The 27,035-nt window shown below is 38.8% G+C and overlaps 1 protein-coding gene across 1 annotated transcript in view; it reads right to left on the bottom strand.

Moving 5' to 3' along the window:
* PTPRC (protein tyrosine phosphatase receptor type C) overlaps window positions 1-27,035 on the bottom strand; it is a 123,141-nt gene that overhangs the window by 67,151 nt on the left and 28,955 nt on the right. Inside the window, exon 3 of the mRNA XM_059998794.1 lies at window positions 1,289-1,315. Within this exon, the coding sequence (XP_059854777.1) occupies window positions 1,289-1,315 (27 nt within the window). The remainder of the gene's footprint in view (window positions 1-1,288; window positions 1,316-27,035) is intronic.

Here is a 27,035-nt window from a genome sequence, read left to right as displayed (position 1 = left end):
TTGGAGAACCACCCTCCACCTAGAAGCCTTAACATCCTTGCAGACATTCTAAAGCTCCATGCACATTCCCTCACTTCATAAATAAGAACTGAATTTAGGATGAGAAAGCATGCTTCAGTTGCCAATTCCACATTGCCCCTGTGCTCCCGCTTTGGAGAGATACTGGTTTCCACTGACCACATTCTCCTAGGCAGTATTTGGGAGAGAACGTTCTGATTTGCATTGGGGGCCACTATTTTAACTTACCTGGTTTCACCATTTAGGGGCTTGTTGTGATCGAGTCTGGGCAGAGATCAGGACACTCTCAGTAAGGTGAGGGTCACCTACTGTTTTAAACCTTCAGTCCCCTTTCTACTCCCTCCCATTCCCCTTCTGCAAAAGTAACCTGTTTCTATGGTGGAGATGAATTTACTCTTCTGTAAAAGGTGGAGATGCTGAGTTGCATGTCTTTAGGTGGCATAAACCAATCACAATCTGCTATGCACCAATGACTTTAACATATTTATAAAACCTCTCTGCCATGGTAGAGTTTCTTTAATAATCCACTTCTCAGAATATTTTGAATGTGCCTCATTAGAACTGTGCATTATAATTGTTAAATCAGGGTTATCTTAAGGGCTTTACTTATCTTCTTAATGCATAATGTCAACCATATGATTAATCAGGACATCAATAATATAATTTCAATAACAATATCATTTAAGTGGTGTAATTTATTTTTAACCAGATCTAATTTTTCTTTCTTCTTTGACACTTCATATATATGAAGTTATTGTCAGCATCTTCATTGCTTAAATTTATCTCAGGATTAGGACACTTGTTAAGACAATTCAGTTGTACAATCGAATTTAGAAATGATTATTACAAAATATCTCAATATTGTCAAAACTTTTCTCTTGCAGGAATTTATATAGATATATAAAGTTACGCTTAGAATTCTAATTTCTCATATAGTTCCTTAACTATGAAGTTTTGCAATCTAACTAAAATAAATTGACTTATTTATAGTGGCAAAGTTTAAAAAGAGATTGGAAACCTGTTATGTGATTTACTGTCAGGTGTAAGAAAAGCTATAATTTATACACAATAATATGTCTACAAATAAAAATATGTTCAGGTAGTTATCAAACTTTATATCTTACAAGCAGGAATGTTAAGAACAAGAGAATGTCAAGGACTATTCACGATTATAAAGTTGTCCTTACAAAACGATTTCCCAAGAAAATAATAGAAAATTCTATCAATGTTAAATATATAAACTTGGCAAGAATAAGTAAAATGTAAATACCTTGAGTGGAAGAAAAGGCGTGTCCTCCTGCAAAAAGGAAAACAAACATCTCTTAGAAAGTTTCAAACTTCATACATACATATGTAAATATAAGTTAGATTTATGTGTATATATATATATATATATATGTATATACAAACAGCATCCCTATGTTAATTCACATTCACAAAGTGACAATTTTCAGTACATTTTACCCTGGTGAAACCATAGTCCTTCTCTTAATATCATGCTTACAAAGCCCAAGTATGTCAAAACTATGCTATTAGTTTTTGAATTCTCAGGTAAAATAAAAATAATAGAAAAAAAGAGAGCTTTGGAATTAATTTCAAGTCTGCAAAAGACTTTGAAAAGACTTCTGGAAAAATTTTCCCAAATGCATTCCTTTACTGAGATGATGATTATTGATTGAGTACTTACTATATTCTAGACATTATACCACATTCTAGGATAAAATACGATCGAGTTATAGAAATTCTCTGCCCCCAGTGAGCTTAGTTCAATGTGAGATATAGAACAAAAAAAAAGAAAAGAGAGAAAGAAGGAAGGAAGGAGGAAGGAAGGAAGGAAGAGAAAGAAGAAAGAAAGAAAGAAAGAAAGAAAGAAAGAAAGAAAGAAAGAAAGAAAGAAAGAAAGAAAGAAAGAAGGAAGGAAGGAAGGAAGGAAGGAGGAAGGAAGGAAGAGAGACAAAAAGAGAAAGAAGGAAGGAAAGAAAGAAAGAAAGAAAAGAAAAGAAAGAAAGCCATACAGTGTGATGACAGATGAGAAGAAATGTGATACAGAAACAACTATGAGGATCACCTAATTCAGACTCCCAGGGTTGGTGGCTGGCTGGTGGAGGAGGTGTTAGAGAGGGTTTTGTGGGTACATTTAGTCTGTGACCTCAAGGATTATGGACAGCTACCTTAGTCCTAGAATAAGAAGAAGTTGGGATTTATCTTGCAGGCTTTAGCCATCGGCAAGAGGTGTTAAGGGGAGGTCTAATGGAGAAGCATTTCAATTTTCGATCAGTCTTGTTATGAAATGGAAGATAGATTATCAGAAGACAAAGCTGGGAACAGGAAAATGAGGAGACTTAAAGAAAAGCATATGAGAAGGATGATGTCCTACGTGAGGAAAATGGTACCCACAACTCAAAAAAAAAATGGGATTCATGAAACACTTAGGAAGTAGTCATCAAGGTTTTGTAAAGCTTTGAATGCAAGGAGGAGGAGGAATAATTGGAAAGACACTCAAGTTGATAACTGAACATCTTAGTGAACTGCAGTAGGGAGACTGTGGATGCTTTCACTGAGTGAAAGAACAAAGGAAAACAGGTGGGAGGGGAGCATCTGATACGCCTGAGACTTCTGCGTGAAAACGCTTAGCAGCGCTATCTGTGGAGGTGAGCAGCTCAGGCTATACATCTGGGCTGAGGCTGCAGATCAGCATATGGACAGATATTACAGCTGTGGAGGTGACGATTCCAAGTCATATAAAAGAGGAGCATCCAGGATAGAACCCTAAAGGTTAATGTTGAAGGAGAGCCCAGCAAAGGCGACCTAACATTCCATGCAGTGGAGAGATCGAAGTCAACAAGACTTCAGAGCGAGGGTTGTTTCAAGAAGGAAATGATTGAACTAAGACGAGTACTAACATGGGTCACTGGATTGATCACTAGGGTCTGTGGGAATGTTGGGAAAACCGGCTTTATTGGCGTGATGGGAACTGGATTCCATCCACATCGAGTAAGACGTGGATCCATCCGCCATCTTAGTAAGAGACAATTAAATAAAGAGATCATAAAGTTCTCCCCCAAATGACAGTCAACTCACCTTGTGAAAGGGCGGCAAGCAGCAGATGGAAGTATGGGTGCGTGAGTATTTAAGGTACTTCCTGCCTTGAGATTTTATTTTCTGAGAATAAACTGATCTGAAAAAACTCTCTCCCCTCAGAAGCACCATCAGAGGTATATGACCCAGTATTCGTCAATCACATTTCCTGGCTTATTCCTCAAAATAAAATGTATTTTTGTATTTTATATATGTATATGTAAAATATATATTATATAAATATGTGTAATTAAAATATATTTTTAAAAATATATAAAATACTTTATTATACTTCTCTATGTTTTCTTCCTTTTCTTTAAATTTATTTTATTGAAGTAGAGTTGATTCTACTTTTTCTTAACCATTCATACTTAAAATTGCTTTAAATTTATATTATTTGCATTTTTGTCTCTCCTTTTTAGTCAGCTTTTATCTTTCTATCCCATAATATAAAATGACTTTAAAAAAATTTTTTTTAAAGTTTTTATCTTCCTGTTAATAGTCTTCCCTTTCCTCTCGTTTATTCTTATTTCCTTCTAAATAAAGTTCTTAGAATTGTGTTGATTTGTAAAAAAAAAAAAAAAAGTAATAAGAGAAATAAAATATCAGCCTATCAGTAACTAACGTCTTGTGTTTTAAGTGAAGAAAAAATAGCCCTCGTGGTAATTGTTCATAAAGAATTTAGCATATTGCCACATTCAAAATATTCAAGTTAGTTTAAGTGTATGAACACATGTCATAGAAGACACCCCTCTTCTTCATCTGAGAAATCTATAAGGTTTTAAGTATCTAAAGCTATTCTGATGTGCCGCTTCTCGGTATAAACACTTAAATCCTTGGAACTTCAGACAAGTTCACTTGATTCAGTCAGGTCCCAGAAAGATGTATCGTTTTGCTGGCATGCTATTAGTGGCTGCTTTTGAACATGATGAAGGTATGGTCCTTTTCCCTGGAAAAGCTCATAACCCATAAGACATAGAGATAGAGATAGAGATTTAATCTTCAGTGGTCTGCACAGACATTTAAGTCATAGATGTACTTTATTATGACTAATAAATAAAATCCTGTCCACCTGAGGTCAGCAAGAATCCCACAAGATAAGGATGCTGAAGAAGAGAAGAAGCTTTGGCTACATAGCAAAGAGTCTTGCTCATAGTATGTGGTCCACAAGTCATTACTGAATGATTCTGAGCATGAGTAAATGCAAGGGAGAAATCAGACCTGAAAACAGCAGCTTTGGGACAAAAGCCAAGAGCGAGCATTAGAGACTAGGTGAGGAGACTGAATGTTGTCCTGAGTGATGGAATCAATTAATATAGAGGAAAAATCAAATAGTAGATTTGATGACAGAGAAAAGAGAAATCTTAATGGTACCCATACTAGCTCCATCACTAATTCCACAGACCACTCTAATCTATTGTTCTGATCTATTAATTTTTTGCCACTAAAATACGTAACACAAATGACATAGAGCATTTTATAACAAGGAATTATAATTTATCACATATTTATTGTGGACATGAGAAAAGAAATGATGGCACAACAAGGAAGCTATTTCTTTTTCACCTAAGAACTATGAAGACTAGAATAAATATGCTAGAAATGTTTCCAACCAGTAGACCACTTATCAGGCCACATTTGTGTCAAATGCCCCAGAGATACTCATTTAATTCCAACTGGTTTGAAAGCAATGCATTTCTTTAAAGGAAATAGATGATGTTCAGTATTTTAGTCTAAGTTTGGAAAATGAGAGCAAGCTAAGTCACCAAAATGAAGAAGACAGTTACTAGAGATTTGTCTTTTTTAAAGAACATTTCAGAAATAATATTTTATTACTAATTACTAATGTGTATTGTTTACTGGGTTCCAGGCAGTACGCTAAGGCTTTTGCTTGTATTTTCTTTCTGAAGCATCAAAGCAACCCTCAGGAGCTCAGAGAAGACGGATGCCTTGACCAAGCTCTCAGGGCTGGTCCAGGCTAGCCAGGGCTTGACCCTGAGCCCGTCTGACTCCGCAGGCCATCTCTCCACCCTCCGGCATCCTGCTTTCCCCATCAACTTGGCCCTCTAGGCTTTCTCTCCATTTGACCTTTCAGCCAGGAAATTCTTTTAGCCAGTGTTTTAGGTTCCATAGAGGTCAGTGTTTATGTAAAGCTCAGAAGCTGAGTAAAAAAGCATCTTAATCAGGATCGGACCTCAGAGTAAATGACTCATAGTGTTACGAAGGCTAAAATAAACTTGACCCTAAATATAGACGTTCAGACTAAATTATAGTTTGCTAAGTGAATGCTCTCTGTATGGTACAGACCAATATCAGAAAATTCAGTGGTGTGTCAATTTAACTTACTACAGGATATTATTTTGACAGGAAAGGCAACCAAACAACAGTAACATCAAAAGAATTACAACTCACACATCTCTTGTTTAGCTGTGAAGAGGTTTCTGGAGATCGGGAATAGAATAATAACATACCTGTATATCTATATATCTCTAGGTTATCTATCTGTACCTATATCTACATATTTCTGGTCTAATCATGGTCTCATATCTAACATTTCCCCAAATCCTTTAACCTTCAATGCAACAAAATTCAGCGTCCATGGAACACAACATAATATCTAAACATTGATCACACTTCCTTTCTTCTCTGTTCCTGTTTACTTCCCATAAAAGCTTCTCAAATTGAATATGCATTTTCTTTTCTATCCATTTATCTCAGAAGCTGATTCTAAATTTGTCCACTCAGTGATTTTTAGTGTATTAAAACACAGATGCTTATGTTTTATTTCATTTTTTTATAGAGTATTACACACACACACACACAGAGCCTTCTATCTTTTTGAAAGAAAATTCCAAGCCCTCGGCAACACAGTTTATACTCAGTGTAAGACTAAAACCGCTTGTTCTCATGGTCACAAAATCCCTATAAGCAGATTTGCAGTCCCTGTAACACTTTTAGTCAACATGATAAATCATGTGAAAATTATTTAAGCACTCAAAATATAGGATAGAAGCACTTGAAAATAAAATTTTACAAATGTAAGCCATTCCCAAATTTAAGCCAACATTTTTAAGAAAATATTCAGGCACTACAGCAATGTAACTGGAAATGACACTTTCATTTCAATAAGCTATATCCACTAGACTACATACATTTTTTAAAAATATTTCAATTAGTTTTTAAAACATCAAAAAATTAACTACAATTCGGAAAGTAGGAACACATATAAAGACAATCTACATGAAATAGACTAGTTATAAATCTAAGTAATATCTAAAGGACATATCCAGCCCCCAAATAATGTGCTGACTTTTATATTAATGTGCACTGACAAATACTTCTGCAGAGACTGTCTCTCCACACAAGATAAAGTAGCAGATGGGAATTCCCTGGTGGTCCAATGGTTAGGACTCCCCGCCCTCACTGCCGAGGACCCAGGTTCAATCCCTGATCAGGGAACTAAGATCCCACAAGCCCCGACGTCTGGCGAAAAATAAACAAAAACAAACAAACAAAAACATGATAAAGTAGAGGATGGGTGAAGTTACTTAAATATTTAGAGGAGACAATATTACCATATGTCTGCATAATTTGTCAATGTCTCATCACGTTTTGTAATTCTGCAAGTGTCCGTTGCATTTCAGACATTATCAGAACATTAGCAAAATCATAGACAGAGGGGACTGTGCTGAATTCTCATCACCAAACAGGAAGACCTGATGAGACGGGTTGTATGAGGTATTTAACTATATCACGATCTACCCACTTGGCTGCTGGGTTTGGTCACAGAGGGATCTGCTCGGCCAGCAAAGTTAATGTGGTTACGTCTGTTGCCTGATGTAGGTGGACAGCCCTGCTGTCTTTATACCCAAGTTTATGTATGACTAGAAAGCAATCATCTACTGATAGTGGAGTCAAATAGACCTGGAAAAGCAAATAAAACATCTACCTAAAGCACTTAATAACTATGTACAATAAATACCTATTTAAAATTAGGAGATTGTATTAATATAAATAGCATTACAATGTGTAGACATTATATGCGAACAATGCTGTGAGGGTGTGGAAAACAGGTAAAGAAAAATATGTGAAATAGCGGCAGGAAATAGGAGGTCACAGGCTTAGGGTGTGACAGTAAAGAGAAGGTGTCAGGATTTCTCAAAGTGTGAACTGCATTGAATGGTCTCTTAGATTCTACACACACATCACATCCAATAAATATAATAAAAGAAAGCACTGTTATATACCTTGTGTTTCTATATATTATCCTTTGACTTTTACTCCTCGGGATAATATTTTCTACACCATTTTTTAACATACGTTAAGTGCCTGTTTTCATTATTTAGACAAAGGACTATTTATAAATCTTCCAGTAGGTGGCACCATAGCACCAAAAATCTGCAAATCATTTCCCAGCATTATAATCCTGCTGTTGTGAATCTCCCATGGAATTGACTAGGTACATTAAACAAATGAAAATGTAGTTAACAGACCACTTGATCTTCAGAGCTGTGTTATTCTAACACGTGTCTTGTTATTGAATTTACCTTTCCCAATATGTTTCTTTTACAACTCAAAATGTTCAAGTGATTGCAAATCAAAGCTACCTTGAAGTTGCACCCCTAAGTCCCCCATCAGAGATTTCAGCAAAAACTAGGAATCAATTGAGTGAAAATGACATTTCAAAAGACATGCTTGGGCTTTGAATACCAACTGTTCCCATCACCGCCCACCACCCTGACCCCCCACTTCCTCAGAAGGAATGGAACACCATTTCCAAAGAGAATTAAATCTGTCTAGTTCAGCAAATCTGAGAAAAGTACAAGGACAGAAGGGTGAAACAGAAGAGATGAAATAAATGCTGATTTTCAGCATCCAGCCTAAAATGAATGGTCTCATGTTTTGAAGGTTGAGAATGCACACCTGACCTCCATAAACATAAAGGCAATACAAAAATGGAAAAAACAAATCAAGACAAAAAACACAGGTTAACTAAAACAGATATGTATGGTTTTCCTTGCTTACTAAGGCAGGATAATAATAAAGCAGATAAATAAAAATAAAAGGATTCTACCTTTACTTATTCTGTAAATGTGATATATGGTCCACAAACAGCAAATCCAATAAATGCATGAAATTACTAAGGACCTGTGGAGTAAGTCCTTCGTGCAAATGACAAACAAAGCGTTAGCTGGATTTCAGAGAATCATAGGAAGTAGCCTTTCCTTCCCTCCACCAGTAAATATAATAATTATAGCAAGAGTTTTCTGAAATGTTACGTATCAGACACTATGCAAACCTCTTTACATGTTTTTGCCCTTAATCATCCCAGCAAGTCAATGAGTTAGCAATTACTTTTCCTATTTTATAGGGAACAAAACTGATACTTCAAGGAGCTTCATCAGTCACACACCTAGGAAGTGGTAGGTGTGCAGGAGTCTATCCAATACTAGTTTTCTTATGCTTCATGCAGGATTTGTGTTAAAACATTGCTTGTATTGTTATAAGTGCCTGGAGTCCTGCAGATAAAATAGTTGCTGCTGACCACCAGAAAATAATTTTAGACATTTCAACTGGTATAGAAACATAGGATTTTAATACCTATTGACATGGAGCTCCTTTGATAGATAAGGAAACTAAGTCTCATTGAGTTTAAATGCCTTTCTGATTTCATGCAATTTAGTAAGACCCATGACTTATAAGCTCCATCAATTATGACAGAATTTCAACATACCTATTGGGGAACCTCACTCTGAAATACAATGGACTTCCAAGAAACTTAGACTGAAGCCTCTAAGAAGAAGGACTGAGATCAAGATAAACAGAAGACAGACCTGGGAGGAACAAGACAGTTCAAGGAGAACACAAACCGCTAAAACCAACTATAATTCATCTTCTCAGAAATGAGACAACGTTGCATGCGTGAACAAAACAAGGGGTATTAAAAAGCAACATTCCAAGAAGAAGAAAGGAAGTCAATGGATACTGGCTAAAATCTTTGGAAAAAAGAAAAAGAAACTGCAGAACAACAGACAACACCGTTTAGAAATGGTGAAATATCTTTGTGTTTGCTTCTGGAAAGATGGAGGATGAGGGGTGGGATGGGGGCAAAGGATTGTCTTTTACTATAGAACTTACAGTCCTGTGTAAACTCTCCACACACACACACACACACACACTTGAAAAAAAACACAAATAAGAAAGAAAGGTATCAATTTGTAAAATTCAGTTAAGGATAAATAAGGCAAATGCACTTGGCCTTTGAGTGGAATAAAATTTTTAAATTCTTAATTTTTTAAATACAGCAATCATATCTAGCTATCTAGAGGTTGTCATACTTAGTGAAGTAAGTCAGACAGAGAAAGACAAATATCATATGATATCGCTTATACGTGGAATCCTAAAAAGTGGTACAAATGAACTTATTTACAAAACAGAAATAGAGTCACAGATGTAGAAAACAAACTTACGGTTACCAAGGGGGAAAGGGGGTGGGGGAGGGATAAATTGGGAGATGGGGATTGACACATACATGCTACTATATATAAAATAGATAACTAATAAGGACCTACTGTATAGCACAGGGAACTTTGCTCAATACTCTGTAATGACCTATATGGGAAAAGAATCTTAAAAAGAGTGGATATATTTGTATGCATAACTGATCCACTTTGCTGTACAGCAGAAACTAACACAACATTGTACATCAACTCTACTCCAATAAAAATTAATTTTAAATAAATAAATAAATAAATAACCCAATCATATCTGGCTGTCTCCCAAACAACTGTCATGTGCCACATCACAAATATTCTTGTTCACACGTGAGCACGTGTGAGTACACACACATCCACCTCTAAAACTAGGCGTGCATTTACATGTCTTTTATATTTGGCTTGAAACATGCTATCAATTTTAGCCATTGTAATTAACTAACAAATAAAAAAAATAATAATAAATGCAAGATGACCATCTATAAAAGATTGGTTATTTTGCCTTACTTTCTATCTTAAAATATGTATCTATAAGTCATGGGGGGAAAAATAAACGAGATTATCACTTCTTGGGTATTGATGGCCAACCTGGAGTCTTTGATTCAGACTTGAATGTCTTAAAATGGCCCATAGTCAATTTTTTTTTCAGAAGTACTTCATGCTACATGTCCCCTGGAGAGATATATAAAGTGTGTTAATATAGTAAAGGCAAAGAGAAAATTTATGCAGCTGTTTAACCCAGAATCTCTCAAAAGCATTTGACAAAAACCCATTTTTTTCCCCGTGTGCAGGGATCTGTGGGCTGGTATGTTCTTAAAGCTCTGATGATGGTGGGGAACCAGGGTTAAGAATAATTGGTGAAAATACTTCCTCACACATTGACTCTATAAAAACATTTCTCAGAATAGGTTTATTTATGTATTAAATGTCTTTTTATTTCTTATGAAAAAGTCTGTTTTCCTTTATTGAAATCCAGGGATAAACACCACATTTATAAAATATACTCCAGATAGCAAAAACTTTTTAATTGTATTAATCTCTTAGTAAGCATGCTTTTGTAGCTCTTTGCTTTCTCTAGGATAGGGTAAGATCGTAGTCAAAGAAATTCAAAGAGTCATCGAAGGATGTCTGCACAAGTCGTGAAATTATTTTACTAGTGTCTTTAGTACTATTAATAGTTTTTACTATTTAATAACCGGCTCCTGTGTGAATGGCACTATGATAAATAAATGTATGTATTACTTCATTTAATCAGACACCCCACAAAGTAGATAGCATTGTCCTCTTTTTACAGAGGAAGGCTCAATAAATAAATCTATGCAAGGCTAAAGAGCTCATTGCAAGAGGAGTTTGGTTTTAAATGCAGATCTGACTTTAAAGAGCGTCACACTTGTTCAACTACACACTGCCATAAGGGAAAGATATTTAACGCTAAATCCAGCAGTTACTCTAAACAGACCCCAAATGAGTCAAATATCACGTGTGGACCATCAAAATGGGATTCAGAGTTAAGTCCCACATTGAAATGTGTTTTTAAAAAGTGCAAATTAAAAGAGGTAGATTCTTATTTAGAGAAAAGTTGGAGGGTGGAGAAGCTGGGAAGGCGGGGAGGGGATGTGAACAGACCTCAGACAAACTAAAACCAAGCTGGGACCTTATCCTTCAGTATTTTTACCCAAATCCTCAAGGAAGGAAAAATAGAACACGCCTGAAAATGGTTTACTGTTATTACGGGCATGCTTTAAAACTAAACAAACAAACAAAAAAGACCGTGCTGATCAAACCTACGTTTCCTAAAACAAGTGGGGAGAGGGAGAGACACGGTGGGCAGGTTCCCGGTTGGCGGGTCATTGAAAGCTGGGGGCGGGGCTGCGCGTTGACTCAGTTCTGCGTCAAGGCCAGAGACCGGCAACACCATCCGCAGATTGTTTTAGACGAATCAGGAGTGAAATCTAAATCATACTCTTTTTTTTGGTGAACTAAGTACAAGATAACAAGAGCTAAACAGAAGATCCACGCTAGACTGTAGGGACTCCGCCTAACCAACTGGTCTTCCGTTGGTTTATTTATTTATTTATTTTAAATGAATTTTTATTGGAGCAGAGTTGCAAACAGCATCCCAGGGTCGGCCGAGGCTGCCCAGAAGGGAAGGGAAATAAAAGCAAAGTCTGATACACGCGCTACTAACTTCTTCTCATTTCCCCTTGCTGAAAACTCCGAAGAGAAACACTCGACTGACTTTCAAAATCATTAAAGGAACCGCGCCTAACGGGAAAAGCTCCCCTTTCAGATAGAATAGGTTTTCAACACGCTCTCCTCGCCAGACGGCTGTTTGCACAGTGAAGAGCACACCGGTGGCTTTTCTGCTCTTGTGGTTTCTCCTCCTCGGGGTACTTCTGTTTTTCTTTTTCTGAGTCTTTATAGGAAAGGAAGAGGTGTAGCTGGTGCGGTTAAGCGCACAAGCCTTTGCAAATGGTGCAGCGGGTTGCCATGGCAACGGCCGCAGCAGCCCCATCTCGGAGTTAAACCACAACTTCTCTAGTTTATAGTTTATGGTGAAGCCGGCTGATAAGACAATGAGCTCCTGCAGCAAAACTGAAGTTCAGGGTGATTTGTTTTTGTTTCAGTGGAAAGGTGTTTCAAAGAGAAGATTGAGGATTAGGACGATGATTTGTTTCGCTTGGAAGCACTTCGTTTTGAAAGGCATTTGCAAATCATATGTTTTTTTCTTTTTTTTGTTGTTGTTCGTTTGTTTGTTTTGCGGTACGCGGGCCTCTCACTGTTGTGGCCTCTCCCGTTGCGGAGCACGGGCTCCAGACGCGCAGGCTCAGCGGCCATGGCTCACGGGCCCAGCCGCTCCGCGGCATGTGGGATCTTCCCGGACCGGGGCACGAACCCGTGTCCCCTGCTTCTGCAGGCGGACTCTCAACCACTGCGCCACCAGGGAAGCCCGCAAATCATATTTTAGTGAGAAAAAAAAAGTTAAATCCAATCGTCTCTTCAGTAACATAAAAAGTCACCCTCTCTTGGGCTCGCAGTGAAACTGGATTCATTCATTACATAATGCAACTTGGAAAAAACAGGTTCCAAAGAGAAAAGTAAGACAAACGTGCTTATTTGTAAATAGAATTCACACTCCTTTAACCTCAAGATTATGAAATGACCAGAGTGGGGGTGAGGATATTTCACAAAGCACACAGCTCTTTATCATCACCCACAGATGTTACTCTCCCACTATGACATACCACATACCACCCTTTGCAAGCAAATGTTCTGAGCTAAATAAGTTAAGTAACTTCCTTAATATCACACTTGAAGTCTCCTGAAAGTTCACGCCTGAGAACACAGAAACGTACAGGTGAGCTTTGCTACCTTTGCCATGTTAACCGACACACTTCAGCCCTGGTCGGTAACCATTTTCCATGCTGAGGATTTCTACCAACGGTCTTAGGTCTTAGCTAAAGATAATTAGCTTATGATATAGAAAATATTAAAATAATATATGAACATCCATAAATTAACTACCCTGGAAAAGGTCATGAGATCATTTGTATTGAACGTTTTCAGAAAGATTCATATTGGGTCGGTTTCTCGTGGCTTTTTATGTCAGGAACCTTCTCTCTCTTGAGTAAAAAGAGGAATGTTTTTGGAATACCTACTCTCCTCAGAATATCTCTGGGTGGTGTTATTACGCTTGTTTTAGAAATAAGGCGGCTGACAGTTTGTATAAATTGAATTCAATGAATACGTAGAGTGATAAGTAACAGTGCAGAAACTCAAGCCCAGGCCTACCAGACACCAAAGCTCTTGCATGTTTTTACTAACCACATAAGGCCACCTCCTGGGACTGCAGGATACAGGGTAACCATTTCACTTTATTCTCGAACTTTGGTACATAGTCCGTGAATATCTAGTATCTGGGGTCTGGGCTTCTGTCCTTTTCCCTGCGCTTTCCCCTAGTCTGACTACTTATCCTATCCTATTTCACCAACCTTTATACTCAGCTCTAAACCGTGACTCCCCCGTTCCCCATGCATTTTATTTTTTTGGCCACACCATGTGGCACGTGGGATCTTAGTTCCTGGACCAAGGATCAAAACTGTGCCCCCTGCACTGGGAGCGTGGAGTCTTAACCACTGGACCACCAGGGAAGTCCCCCTCCACTCCCCGTGCATTTTAGGTAGTGTCGCGAGTCCACTTTTACCATGTAGTGATATGCTTCATTCTTGCTAAAATATTTTAGTAGAAGATTCCAGAATCTTTACTATTATTATTGAAAGTCCTTCCCACTCTAACTCCAAGTTGCCTTTTCAATAACATTATCAATATTCTTTAATGAAATCACTTATTTCATTTCAAATTCAGTTCAAACGCAATTTATTGTCACCCAATAGGATTTCAGCACACGCCGCCTCTCTCCCTTTCAGTTTAATTTTACCCTAGTCTGGGATATCTTTCCTTCTTTGAATGACCCTGATTCATAGCCTTCCCCAAGACTTGATTCAAAATCCAACTTCATGACAATTTTCCTGGTCCCCTCAGGCCACCAAAGTCTTCTAACATTTAGAATAATAATAATGTGTAGCACTCTTGGGGATGCATATCATAGATCGACTTATCTAGTTAGTTATCTCTTTACATGGAATGTTCCAGTTAAGATCATAGATGTTTGGAACCAGCACAGGAGGGTTTGAATCTCTCCATTGCCACTCTCTAGCTGTGTGACCTTGGAAAAGTGACATACCCTCTCTGAACCTCAGTTCTTCTCCCGTTAATCTATAATATCTGCTCCTAGGGCTGTATGGCTATTAGGTAAGACAATGTCTGTGAAGCCCTTAAGTGCACTGAACCCTTAAGTAGTCATTGAGCCCTTCCTCACTTAGGAACTCAAAAAATGATACTAATCACTGTTTTTGTCATCATCACCATGATTATCACCTTTGGGCATTTGACTTGTTAACTCTATTTGTGTTTCTTAAAGGTGCTGGTGAATCGTCATCCCTTGTATTTTATACAGTGGCTAATTTATGGAAGGTAAATAATAAATATCTTGGGTTTTAGTCTTAGTATATTTTGTACTTGGTAAGACAACATTGAGCAATATAATTTTGAAACTCATTGTAATATATGGTATGTGTCATTTCTCATTTCATAAGATGAAATGGTATTGTGGTTCCTCTTGTCATTTTCATGTGCTTTTGAATTTTCACGTACATCTCTATTTATGTCATGCATTGAAGAACAGAATGTAAAACTATACCCATAACGAACTGGGCTTTGCGTTGTATTCACACTGACCTGGTTTTGAATCCTAGCTCAGCCAGTTAGGACCTTGTACAGGCTAAACAGTATTTGCGAGCTTTGTTCTCCTTGTATGTAGAGACAGAACCACCACACCTCATGTATGTCCAGGTACATAGGAGATTAGATGGAGTAATACCTGCAGAGGGCTTCCCAAAATGGACAGCAAGCACACAGGTGATGTTGAATAAATGTTCAGTACAGCAACACCCATCCACCCCTCTGCCTTTCACACTCAGTGGCCATCAGTGGTCATCATTTTCAGATGAGAGTCAGGAATCCAGTGGTAGTTAAAACTACCATTTGAAGAGGCTCTCAGGGCTGAACCATCTGTTTATTTAATTGGCACACAAAATCTCATTTTAGTTTTCATCATGGGTCGGGTAAGAATCTATATGTGCCTACTGTCTTGAATGTTTGCAGACTTTTTCTATGGTTTGCAGACTTTTTCTATGGTTAATGCAACTTGTACTGGGCAAGAAAGGAAAGAATCTGAGTTCCACACCCAGAATATTAGCATTCCGTGTTCCCTTAGCTTGGATGTGCTTTTCATATCCAATGCTGCATTTTCTATATTCCTTTTGCATGCCCCCCCATCCCTTGGAGGGCTTTGAAAATATTTTATCAAAACAAGGCTTATGAGTGACCATGAAGATACCAGACCTCAAAAACACGTGGTTTCCCAATGACCGATCATCTGCGATTTCCATCTCGGGGCAAGCAGTGGAAACGGCTGGGTCCCATGGGTTCTGAATCCCAGGTGCCCCTTCCCAAAGGCGCTCAGACACCAGTGCCATGCTATCTGGGACCCAGCTTCCTGGCCATCACCCAGCACACGACTCCAGAACCCCTCACTCACTGACACAGATCTTAAGTTTGACAATTGTACAAAAGAGGCATGGCCTCTTTCCAGACTCACATTCAGCTCACTGTTTCTCCTTACCGACGGGCTGAGGCATTCCCCAAAGTCAAAAGAACACCGTAGGCTTAGGTTCAAGCTATGCTAAAATTGTCACCCTTTTAAAACCTCAGGGCATGGCTTCCTTAGGCCTGAGTCTTTGACATGTGCAGTGCCAGCCTGGGTGCCCAGACAGCACGTCAACTCTCCATGTATTGAACTGAAACTGGTTGGACTGAATCAAGTTGTTAAAAAACACAGCAACAACGATTACAACATTGGAGGGTGGATGTGCAGTGGCCTAAATAAAATGACTTGTTACTGGCCTGTTTCTCGTTGTAACCATGTCTTACTTACTTTTCACACTGAGGTGCAATTTTAATCTCACAGAGCATCTATAACCTCAAGTTTGAGGTGTAGTCCTCAATTCTGAAGCAGGAATGATATTCTCGTCAGTGGCAAAGTTCTGGAATCATGCTTCTCATGTGCTTTAGTGACGCTTTTAAGTGAATTCAGCAGTAACAACAGAAATTAACCCACCCATTTTAGAACCAGGAATGTAGCCACTGGGGGGGCATTAAGGGTAGGGATGCCTGGGGACTTCCCTGGTGGTCCAGTGGTTAACACTCCACACTTCTACTGCACGGGGCACGGGTTCGATCCCTGGTCAGGGAACTAAGATCCCGCAAGCTGCACGGCCAAAAAATATACATGTATAAATACATATATGTGTGTGTATATATATATATATATATATATATATATATATATATATATAATAAAATAAAATAAAATAGGATAGGGATGCCTGCCTTCTTTTTGTAGTGATAAAACTGTCCAGGGAAAACAGACCACGTGAGTTTTGAATTATCAATTCATTAACATATTTTCATGACATACCTAATTTACAGAGATAGAAAAATAATTTTTATGCCTGATCTATGACAAAGGAAATCCAGATCTTGGCCCAATATATCAGTTAATATCATAGAACCAAAAGCATACTTGGGCTGAGATCATTCTTATGGGAAATCTCATAGATTTATTGTCATTTTTTTTACATCATTTTGTCTCTTTATGAGAATCTATTACCGTTGATCCTAGTGAGAAGGAAGGTGAAGCCAAAATTAGGTAGATTCTTATGGTTAATGAGTTATTATCAATGTCATATACCTTTTTAAAGAATGAAAGTTAAATGTGAATGAGATAAAGGTAAATTTGAGGCACATTTAGTGAGAAAGTGCTGGGCTTTTTCTTCCCCTATAATAAATACTTCTTTCACAACCTCTCGCCTACCTCAACAAAATTACATTTTCTTTAAAACTTAGACGTCTGTTTCTCACAAAAGTTAATTCCATGTCCAAAACTACTGTCCTTAAAGTGAGTAGAATTGAGAAATATTTAAAGTTTTCCAAGGATGACTGGAAAAAAATTGTTATCACTGAAATCAGGCATTCAGATTAGAGAAACAGTTAGGTGAAATTCACATGCTATATGACTGTTAATAGAATTATGCAAACTAATGGGGCACTGCAGAGTCTCCAGAAATGGAGTGGGAATTCTGATAGTGTGGTTTTGCAGCACATGGTACAATTAAAATTTGGGGTAAATTAAATACAGTCACTTTGGTGTATGCATGGGGAAAGGAGTCTAGAAGCATATGCCTCATTATGTCAACTATTAAGTATTATCAACTATTTACATTATTATCCATCTAACTCACACATTTCTGTGTCTATATTGTTATCATGAATCCATTCTATTTGTAATTAGAAAATTAATATTAATCGTGTGTGTCTGAGAGAAATTTATTTAAAACTACATTTAATCTCTATATTTTCTGCTAATTGGTTTTGAGACAAAGATTGAAAAAATATAAAAAGGAACACAGCAGCTATGTTTTCAGAAGGTAAGGATCGCATTATACAACACCCTAAACTTGTGGATGCTTAAATACTGTGCCGATATATTTATAATAAATCAGAACAGTGGACCCATTGAGTATCTTAGAACACACAGCCACATCTTTTAAAAATGAAGAATATAAAATGAAGCATTAGGAAAATGAGAAAATACTTGAAATCACTTGCAGCTTCCCTCCAAGGGTAGACATGGCAGCAGGGATAATAATAGTGATGATGACGACAGTAGTTAATGTCAATTAAGCCCTCACCCTGCTAGTCTGGCCCTGAGGTGCTTAGTTACCTAGTCCTCCCTTTATGTAGCATCCTGACACTCTCTACTCAGTCTCTGACTGACATGGGTCATTTCCCTCTCTCGCTGCTCCACTAGTTCTCTCCCAAGCAGTATCTCTTCAAGATCACTATTTCTTTAATATATGTCCTGTGGGGGGCTAGGCAGGAGGCATAATAGAATTATCGTGGACCGGATGGCCACGTAGACAAAATGCGGGCTCCTGCGGTCCAGGGTAACAGGGCAGGGGACTCAGAGGCTCTGCCTCGCACCCCTTGATTTAGGTCCTGGGAGTAAGCTTTGCCTTCTTATCTAAAAACTGGGTGGGTAAGACTTATCTGGCAGTGGTGTGGTGAAGATTAGGGATGTGTAAAGCCTCAGAGTCATAGTAAACATTCCAAATAATAGGTAGCTGTTTTCATTGCCAGGGATGCAATTTTGAGGCAGGAAACAACAGCTACAGAAAGGCTACAGCAAATACTGGCTGGAAGTTTCTATAAGGAAATCTGTATTCATTAAAATCTGTGTAAGTGGATCTGTGATGTAGGTACTGCATGAATTTTGCAGAGGGGAGGCCAATGCCACATAGATGAGGACAGAGCCCTGTGTTAACAGTCTAGCTGCAGAGTGGAAAATATGTCATTGGGAGTCACAGAACCCCAGGCTTCAGCACCACTGTGAGAATGAAATTGCATACGCTGAGTGATACTATTGTAAATTAGTCCTAAATGAAGTTAGTTTTAATAATAAAATTCTCTTGAAAATTACTTATGATTAGCATCTATGTTCAGGAAAGAGCATCACAACTCAACCGGTCCATCAGACAAACCCCGATTCAAAGCCGTTCTACAAAACATCTGACTGGTAACTCTTCAAAAATTTCCAGATCATGAAACACAAGGAAAGACTTAAGAACTGTCCCAGATCCAAGGAGACTAAAGAGGCATAACGCGTAATCAGTGTGGTATTCCGGATTAGACGCTGCAGCAGAAAAAGGACATTGGTGGAAAAATCGGTGAAATCCAAATGACTATTTCTCAGTTTTGACAAATGGACCGTGGTTATGTAACATGCTAAAATTAGAGGAAGCTGAGTGAAAAGTAAATGGGAACTCTCTTTGCAACTTTTCTGTGAATCTAAAACTATTCCCCGATTAAAGGTTATTTTTTTTAAGTTTTATTTTTATACTTCTGAGAAAGACGAAGCAGCTTTTTTTTCACTCTGGAATAGAATTATTTTGAAATTGCAGGCGCTTTCCTAGCACACCTGGTAAATGTTTGCCGTCATGGCCCCAGTCTTCATGCAGTTATAATACAGATGCTGTAAACAGCCACTAGTAAAAAGACCACGTTGGACACTGTGCTCTGTTTAAAGAATCATAAAATTTCAGGATTGAAAGGTACAATAAAGCTTACCTAATCATCTACTTAATACATGAAACTTTTTTTTTTTTTTTTCCGGTACGCGGGCCTCTCACTGTTGTGGTTTCTCCCGTGGCGAAGCACAGGCTCCAGGCGCGCAGGCTCAGTGGCCACCGCTCACGGGCCCAGCCGCTCCGCGGCATGTAGGGATCTTCCCGGACCGGGGCACGAGCCCGCGTCCCCTGCATCGGCAGGCAGACTCTCAAGCACTGCGCCACCAGGGAAGCCCACAAGAAAGTGATATATAAAACCCCTACTCACTACTTGTGAGTTTATTCTTAAATGTCTTTACTGAAAACATAACTTTTTATAGATGTGGACACAGCATCCATCACCTAATGGAAGTGATGCTGAGTTTTAGCTACTGCTTCAGACATCCATAAAAAGAGGATATGGTCTTTAGGCCAAAGAGTTAGTGTCATTTCTACTGCATGTAAGGAATAAGCAAATGCAGGGAAATAAATGTCTTTGATTTAAGGAGATAAATCGGAATTTAGTTGAAAATGTGTAAATATAATTTTTTTCATAGAAGTTTTTGATTACTACTTTACAGTATACCAAATGAATAGACAAAAGTCTACTAATCAATGAAAGAAGATTATTTTTTAGGGTTTTTAGCCCCCATATGTTTATATAATTCATCCATAGTATGAAATTTAGTTAAATGATTTTAATCATTTAATTAAAGCAAAATTTGGAGAAAAATACATTATGAACATCTCCTGACTGTAAAATTCTTAAATTTGGCTTTGCTTTTTAAAAAATACCAGCAAAGTAACATAAGTAACATATAAATACATACATATATATGTATGTGTGTGTGTGTGTATACATATATATAACAAACAAAAGGCTTATTCCTGGAGAAATTCTATTTCACTCTTAGAGTATATTCTTCTGCAGTCTTTCATCATACTTTGTTAATTTTCCACAAGAGACTGTATTCCTTAATATCACTGGAGGAATGACAAAAGTTAACTCTTTCATTTTTCAAAATAACAAACTGAGGGTGACAGAGTGGGACTTTGCCTCTGTAAAGGACACAGCCCAAATGGTGTCTTTTTGTTTATTAAAAACAAACACTTCACTCTTTATTCACTCAATAAATATTTTCAAATCCCTATGGTGTATAAGAGGCCATGTCTGATGCTAAGGATACACAGTCCTTGACCTCAAGCAACTTCCAGCCTAACAGAGATGCAGTCATAATAATACAGTCCTAATAACACTAACATGCGCACAGCCCTTATCATGTATCCAGCACTATAATAGACTATCTCCAATATCTGTGTAAAATGTACCATATACATTAGCTTCTTCGACCATTGTAATCATATGGGGTGTGTATAATTATTATCCTGATTTTAGAGATAAAGAAACCACAATAAGGTACATTAAGTAACTTGACCAGGACTACAGGATTTGGATGCAGACGTCAGGGCTCAAAGTCAATTCTTTTAAACATTGGGCTATAACCACATGGCAACGTGCTAAGTGCCTTAGTGGAACCAAACACAGTGGCCATGAAAACAGAGAGTGCTTAAGCCAATCTTGGGGTAATCATGGAAGATGCCCAGGAAAAAGCAATGTCTGAGTTGAGAAGGACACGTTGGAGTTGTGCAGGAAGGGAAGACAAGTCTTTCAGAGAACAGAACAGTGTGGCCCCGAGTGGAGAACCTAGTACATTTCAGAAAGTGAAAACAAGAGGTAAGGTAGAAAGGGCTAGAAATGTTTCTGGAAGGGAAACTGCTCTGCTGGTGGAAGGACCTCCTATTATATACTCTTATCTTCAGGCAACAATAACCACTGTCAAGCTTTCAGCTGGTGAGTGATCCCCGTGTGGCATTCAGAGTAGAGTTTAGGGATGCAAAATGAGGACCTGGGTTAGGAGCCTGCGAAATGCTTTAAAATGCTGTGAAAATACTTTCAGCTGCAACTAACAACAACAAAACCCTCAAACAGAATAAACACTAAGGAATTTATTTTTTTCCAGAAAAGGGTTAATTTAGCGGTTTAGCAATGGTATCAGAGCCCAGGTTCCTTCCATATTTTTTCTCTGACATTCACAGGGTCTGGGCCTCACTGCCCTCAAGTTCTCAAAATGACTGTGTCACCTTCTCATAAAATATCAACCAGAGACAGGAAAGGGGCCTTGTCTTCCCTTTGTTTCTTTTTAAGACTGAGGACAAAGTATCCCCAAACCCTTTTTATGTTTCATTGGTCTAAATTGTACCCCTGTCAAAGGGAAAATGGTCACCATCATTCACCCTGACCAATCAGGCCCTAAGTTTAGGTCACGTGGAATCAGCAAGGTCTAACTGAACTTTAAGTCTCGTGGAAAGGCATAAATAGCTGAATAATTAAATAAATACAAAATCAATTTCTTTTCAAAAAGGAAGCTCTCATTTGCAAGAAAGACACAGAGGTATAGGCGATTACAGTCTCAGGTGGTTTTATTGTAGGCTGCATCAAAGCTGTGGCAACGGAAGTGGACAGGAGTGAATATTCCAAGAGATATAAAGACTGTAGACTTAGGAATATTTTATAACTGAATGCCGAGTAAGGGAAATGGAGAAATTCAGAATAGGTTCTAAGTTTCTGCCCTAGACACAAACTGTGTGAAAGCTGATAGAATTCACTGGTATAGGGAATACAAGAGCAGAGTAGGTTAATGGAAGATTTTGAGTTGAGTTTCAGTAAGGCTGTGTCTGAGACGCCTGGGATACGGGTTGGAAGCATCTGGTGCAGAGTTGGACAAGCGGGTCTTTAAAGCAGAGACGACAGCAAAGCTGCAGATACAGACGTAGAACCCGCCACCTTACAGAGCACAAACTAAGCCATGGGAGTGAGTGATCGCTCCCAGAAAGATACCAACACCAGCATCTAAGGAGCCAGCAGAGAAAGAGAAGCCAGAGGACTGAGACAGATAGGAAAGCCTAGAGAAGGTGGTTTCATGGTCCATGGAAACTAGGAGAGGAAAGAGTTTCAAAAAGAAGGTTGTCAGTAAAGTCAAACGTCTGGGAGAGGTGGAGTAAAATAAATCCTCAAGCTTGGTCCATGGGATTTAATTTCTTAGAAACTGGGACATGGGCGGTGATGCTGGTGTGTGAATACGAGTAGTTTCAGGGGCATCGGTGGAGAAGCAGCCAGAAAGTCGTAGGCGGGTCGGTGAATGGGAAGTGAGGGTGTAAACTGTGAGGCTGGAAAAAATCTTTACAAAGTCTGTGAAAGAGAAGACAGAGCTGAAGAAGAATGACTTAGCGATGCAGAGTGGAGAGAGGGTATTTATTTGTTAATTGCACTGACATCACAATTACAGCGCTTCTCCCGAAATTGTGTTTTGATGAGCACAGTTGCAAATTGTTTTGCAGCCTATCAAAGAAAGATTTTTAAAATGTAATGTAAATATTTCTGGGATTATATTATGCACTAAATCCATTAGGAAGTTTTTTAAGCTTTTAAACTTTTGTTTATAAATTTAAGTAGTGAATGTGTCCAAAGCTATCTCGTGTTCTTTTTTCTGTGTATTTCTTCAATGGTGTTTCCTTTTACTACCAGTCTTTAAACCCCAAACTGAGCAGTTTTCATATTTAGAAATTGAATATATATATATATATATATATATTTTTTTTTTTTTTTTTTTTTTTTTTTTTTTTTTGCGGTACACGGGCCTCTCACTGCTGTGGCCTCTCCCGTTGCGGAGCACAGGCTCCGGACGTGCAGGTTCAGCAGCCATGGCTCACCGGCCCAGCCGCTCCGCGGCATGTGGGATCTTCCCGGACCGGGGCACGAACCCGTGTCCCCTGCATCGTCAGGCGGACTCTCAACCACTGCGCCATCAGGGAAGCCCTGAATATAATTTTTATACTTAATAGGGTTGTATAACATTAATCAGTTATTATAACAAAGTTATCATGAATTTTGGCTTTCAGTGTCTTTCCTTAAAAATGCTAAGGCAAATCAACAATAGTAACATTTATATTCAGTATTTAAGGCTAAATCTGTCATATGGGCCCTCGCCAAGCTATGCCAGGGACGTATTTCACTTGTGACCTAATTTACAAAATGTCTAGATCACTAACAAAACTCCTGAGATAAGTATAAAAATGAATTCAAAGCAGAAGCTAATAATACTTTTAGGTTTCATTTAACATGAAAAAAAAATAGCATGTGTCCTTACAGTTCTGAATTAAGATGCTCACAATAGAAAAAATAAAAGGGGATCATATATTAGCTTTTCTTCACTTAGGTCCTTTGAGCGATGCCAAAGAAATAGCCCATCAAATCCATGCAATTTTCAGGAGGATGAGGGTGTGAAGAAAAGTGGAGAAGAAGAGTGTGTAGTTTGGAAAAAATGACTCTGTCATTCACTAGACTTAACAGCTCAAAGACCAGCCTATTAATTCAGTTAAAATAAAACCTGATTTGTAAAACTTCCCCAGTTGTTTCTTTGTAGGAGAAACAGGTTTTACATTTTCTTGGGGGGAAGGGGAGGGATGCTAGTGTGAGTGGCACAGGTTCTGGATTACACCCTGGCTCTGCTTCTAACAGAATACACAAGCCAAGTAATCCGTATCTGAAGGATTCAGCAATGGGATGCTTAGCAAAGGTTAAAACATGGCACGGAAATAATGTGAAAACTTGAAAAATAATGGAAACTATTTTAAAAGAAATACTTAACTTTTAAATCTAATTCTATCATCTCTTTCCAAAGAAACAAGTCAACTTACATCTCAGGCTTTATAATTTGAAAAACTCTTGATCAAATAAATCAATTATCTTTCAACTCCCTGCACAAATGAAGCTTATTGGTAGACGTTCTAAGCCATCAGATGCTTTCTTAGTGAAATAAATGAGTTAATATTTTTTCTAAGCATAGAATAGCTTCTAGTTAGTGTCAGACACAAATATGCTATCCTTTTCTCCATAAACACACACAAACCCACAAGCAAACATAATCCTCATCTGCTACACACAGCCATTCATTAACAAGTGGCTAAATGTAATATTAAAGACCAGTGGAGGTAAAGAATGAGGATTCTCAAGGTTTAAAAAAAATCCTGTGGGAATTCCCTGGCGGTCCAGTGGTCAGGACTTGGGGCTTTAACTGCCAGGGGCCAGGGTTCAATCCTTGGTCAGGGAACTAAGACCCCACAAGCCGAGTGGTTTGGCAACAACAAAAAAAAAATAGATCTTGTTTTGTGGATGAAGCAGGAGGGAGGCCTGCACAGCGTGAGCAGGGAGGCCAGAGGGCATCAAAGGAGAATGTTGGGTGACTGGGTAGGGGGCTGCGAGTCCCGGAACAGCGTGTGCAGGAGAAAAGAACGCTAAGAATTAGTCATTTCCAAACACACTCTCACATTGACCACGATTTGAATTCTGAAAATGTGTTCATTTTTTGTGGTTACTATGCAACAACGTAGCTACTTCTTTGTAATTCTGACCCAATGTGTTAGCTGTGGGTACCATTTCAACCATGTTATTTGCACAGAAGTCACTCCTTTGAAGAGATTGCCATGGGGCTGAATCACATAAAATGGTTTCTTCTGTAGGCCAACAGGGACCAAAGAGCCTCAATTCCGTGTTTCAGTCTATATGTCCCATGTCACCTACTGTGCATATGAAAATACCTTCTAGCTAAAAGTATCATAGCCCTCAGTGGTCTTGCTATAGGGATGGATGGCAGGTCTTTGTTAGACTCTTTTAATCTCCCTTAAATATATATCTGTTCACCAAAGGGCTCTAATTCTTCCATAGGGAGAAGTGGATTCCCCAATTCTGAAAGGCTGAAACATCTCCCTACACGTTTCGGAGTCTGAAATCTCTGTGACCCCATGTTTATCTCTAGAATGTACACTCAGTCTTCTCTGCTCCTTTATCTTTGCTCTCATGTGCGTTTTTCACCTAACCTGAAAAGATCTTTGATTTTTCCTGGGACACATTTTAGCTACTGCCATATTTCCCTCTTCTCTTTTAAATCATCTTTCCTGATACAGAACCTACTAATGACTTATCACCCGTTCTCACCTTAACCTTAACCTTGATCAGTGGTCTTTCCTCCAAACCATGCAATTGGAATAATTATGCTCATTTGGCATTTACTTGCCAAATGCAAGGAAGAGTCTTGCTTCCTTCTCCTAACACTGTCTATTCTTAGTAGCTGTATGGAAGGTGCTTGGCAAAATTAAAGCCCTCCGTTTGTATGCAGGTTCGTACCTCTGATGTCTGAATGTGCCTATTTCTTTGTGTGCCGTGCCCTCCCCTGACTCCCATCCGGTCTTTAGAACCCTACCTTAGCTAACATTACTTGTCGCTACCATGTCACTCTGTGCCTCTGTTTACGTAAAACGTGTCACACCGTATCCTCACCTTTGATTTGAGTGTGTGGAATGTGCTTCCCCCACCCAGACCTATGGCTAATTCTCACCATTTCTGCTCTCCGTGTTATGTCTCTGTGAGGCCACACTGACCCCTCCTACAGTCACTGTTCCACTGTTATGACCGCACATTTTAACTTTGACTTCTGCATTTGGGGTTAGCTACCTGCTAAATCCCTGAGTAATTTTCTAACACTCCCTCACTCTGCCTGTGTTTATTTTTATGACCTTATTTTCTCACGCTGTGTACTGCCCAGAATGCCTGTGACACAGCGACTACTTGTCCATATCTTAGGATTTAAATTCTATCAACTACTTGAGTATTTCTGCGGACATCCTAGCTTGTAGCGATATCTGGTTTGCATATTTCTGTGGCACCTTGTGAACTGCCGGTGTGCGTCCTGTCCCACCAATAGAGGAAACATGTTTTGGAGGCAAAGATCACACCTTTTTCTCTTCTGGGTTCTGCCCAGTGTTGAGCCCATTGCTCTGTCAATAATAAGGACTCGATACCACACCTAGAATGACCCAAGTGACCCACACCTGGATGAGCGCCCTTCGGTGCCCATCAGTAGAGCAACTAAGACAAAATCTTGGCTTCCCAGATTCATCTGGGAATTATTATTCCCATCCGAGGCCAGCTCACTATTTTTCTTTGATCTTTGCACATGGGGAAGCTTGTCAGATAAAATGGCCTTATTTGATAGATTCAGTCATAGGAAATGAGTACCAGCTCTGGCAACGAGCAGACACAATACGTCCTCAGAAGCTCTTCCTACCCCCATTCTTCCTGGTGTCAGGCTACAATAGAGGCTGGAAAGCAAAAATATCTTATTTCTGGGTGCCCTCTCCCCAACCCATATTGCAATGGATGCCATGAGATGTTTTTCTGGCCAAGAAGCATAGACCAAGTCTCTGGGAAAGGTTTCCATCTCTGAAACAAAAGGCCAAAGCTCACTACCCAAAGCCTCCTGCCACTTTGTCCTTCCCTTTCTTACTGCCTGGGATGCAGATGAAAAGTGTGGATGCAGCGCAGCCATCAGGAGACGTGAGATGGCAAAGCATGAGGACAAAAGCCTACAAAATAGAATGGTAGACTAGACACAAGAGGTTAGTTGCTTAAGCCATCCCGATGCCTCTGTGCTGGTCATGGATTAAATGACTCTAGGTCTCTAGTTGTATAGCTCTTCTGTATTTGAACCATCAGGAATTATGTTATTTTGTTTCCTAGCTGAATACAAAGCTGACCGATACG

This window comes from Delphinus delphis, chromosome 1 (genome assembly GCF_949987515.2).
Source record: "Delphinus delphis chromosome 1, mDelDel1.2, whole genome shotgun sequence".
In the NCBI taxonomy this organism is placed as follows: Eukaryota; Metazoa; Chordata; class Mammalia; order Artiodactyla; family Delphinidae; genus Delphinus; species Delphinus delphis.
The sequence above is the reverse complement of the archived record's forward strand: the minus strand, read 5'-3'. Positions and strand labels throughout refer to the sequence as shown.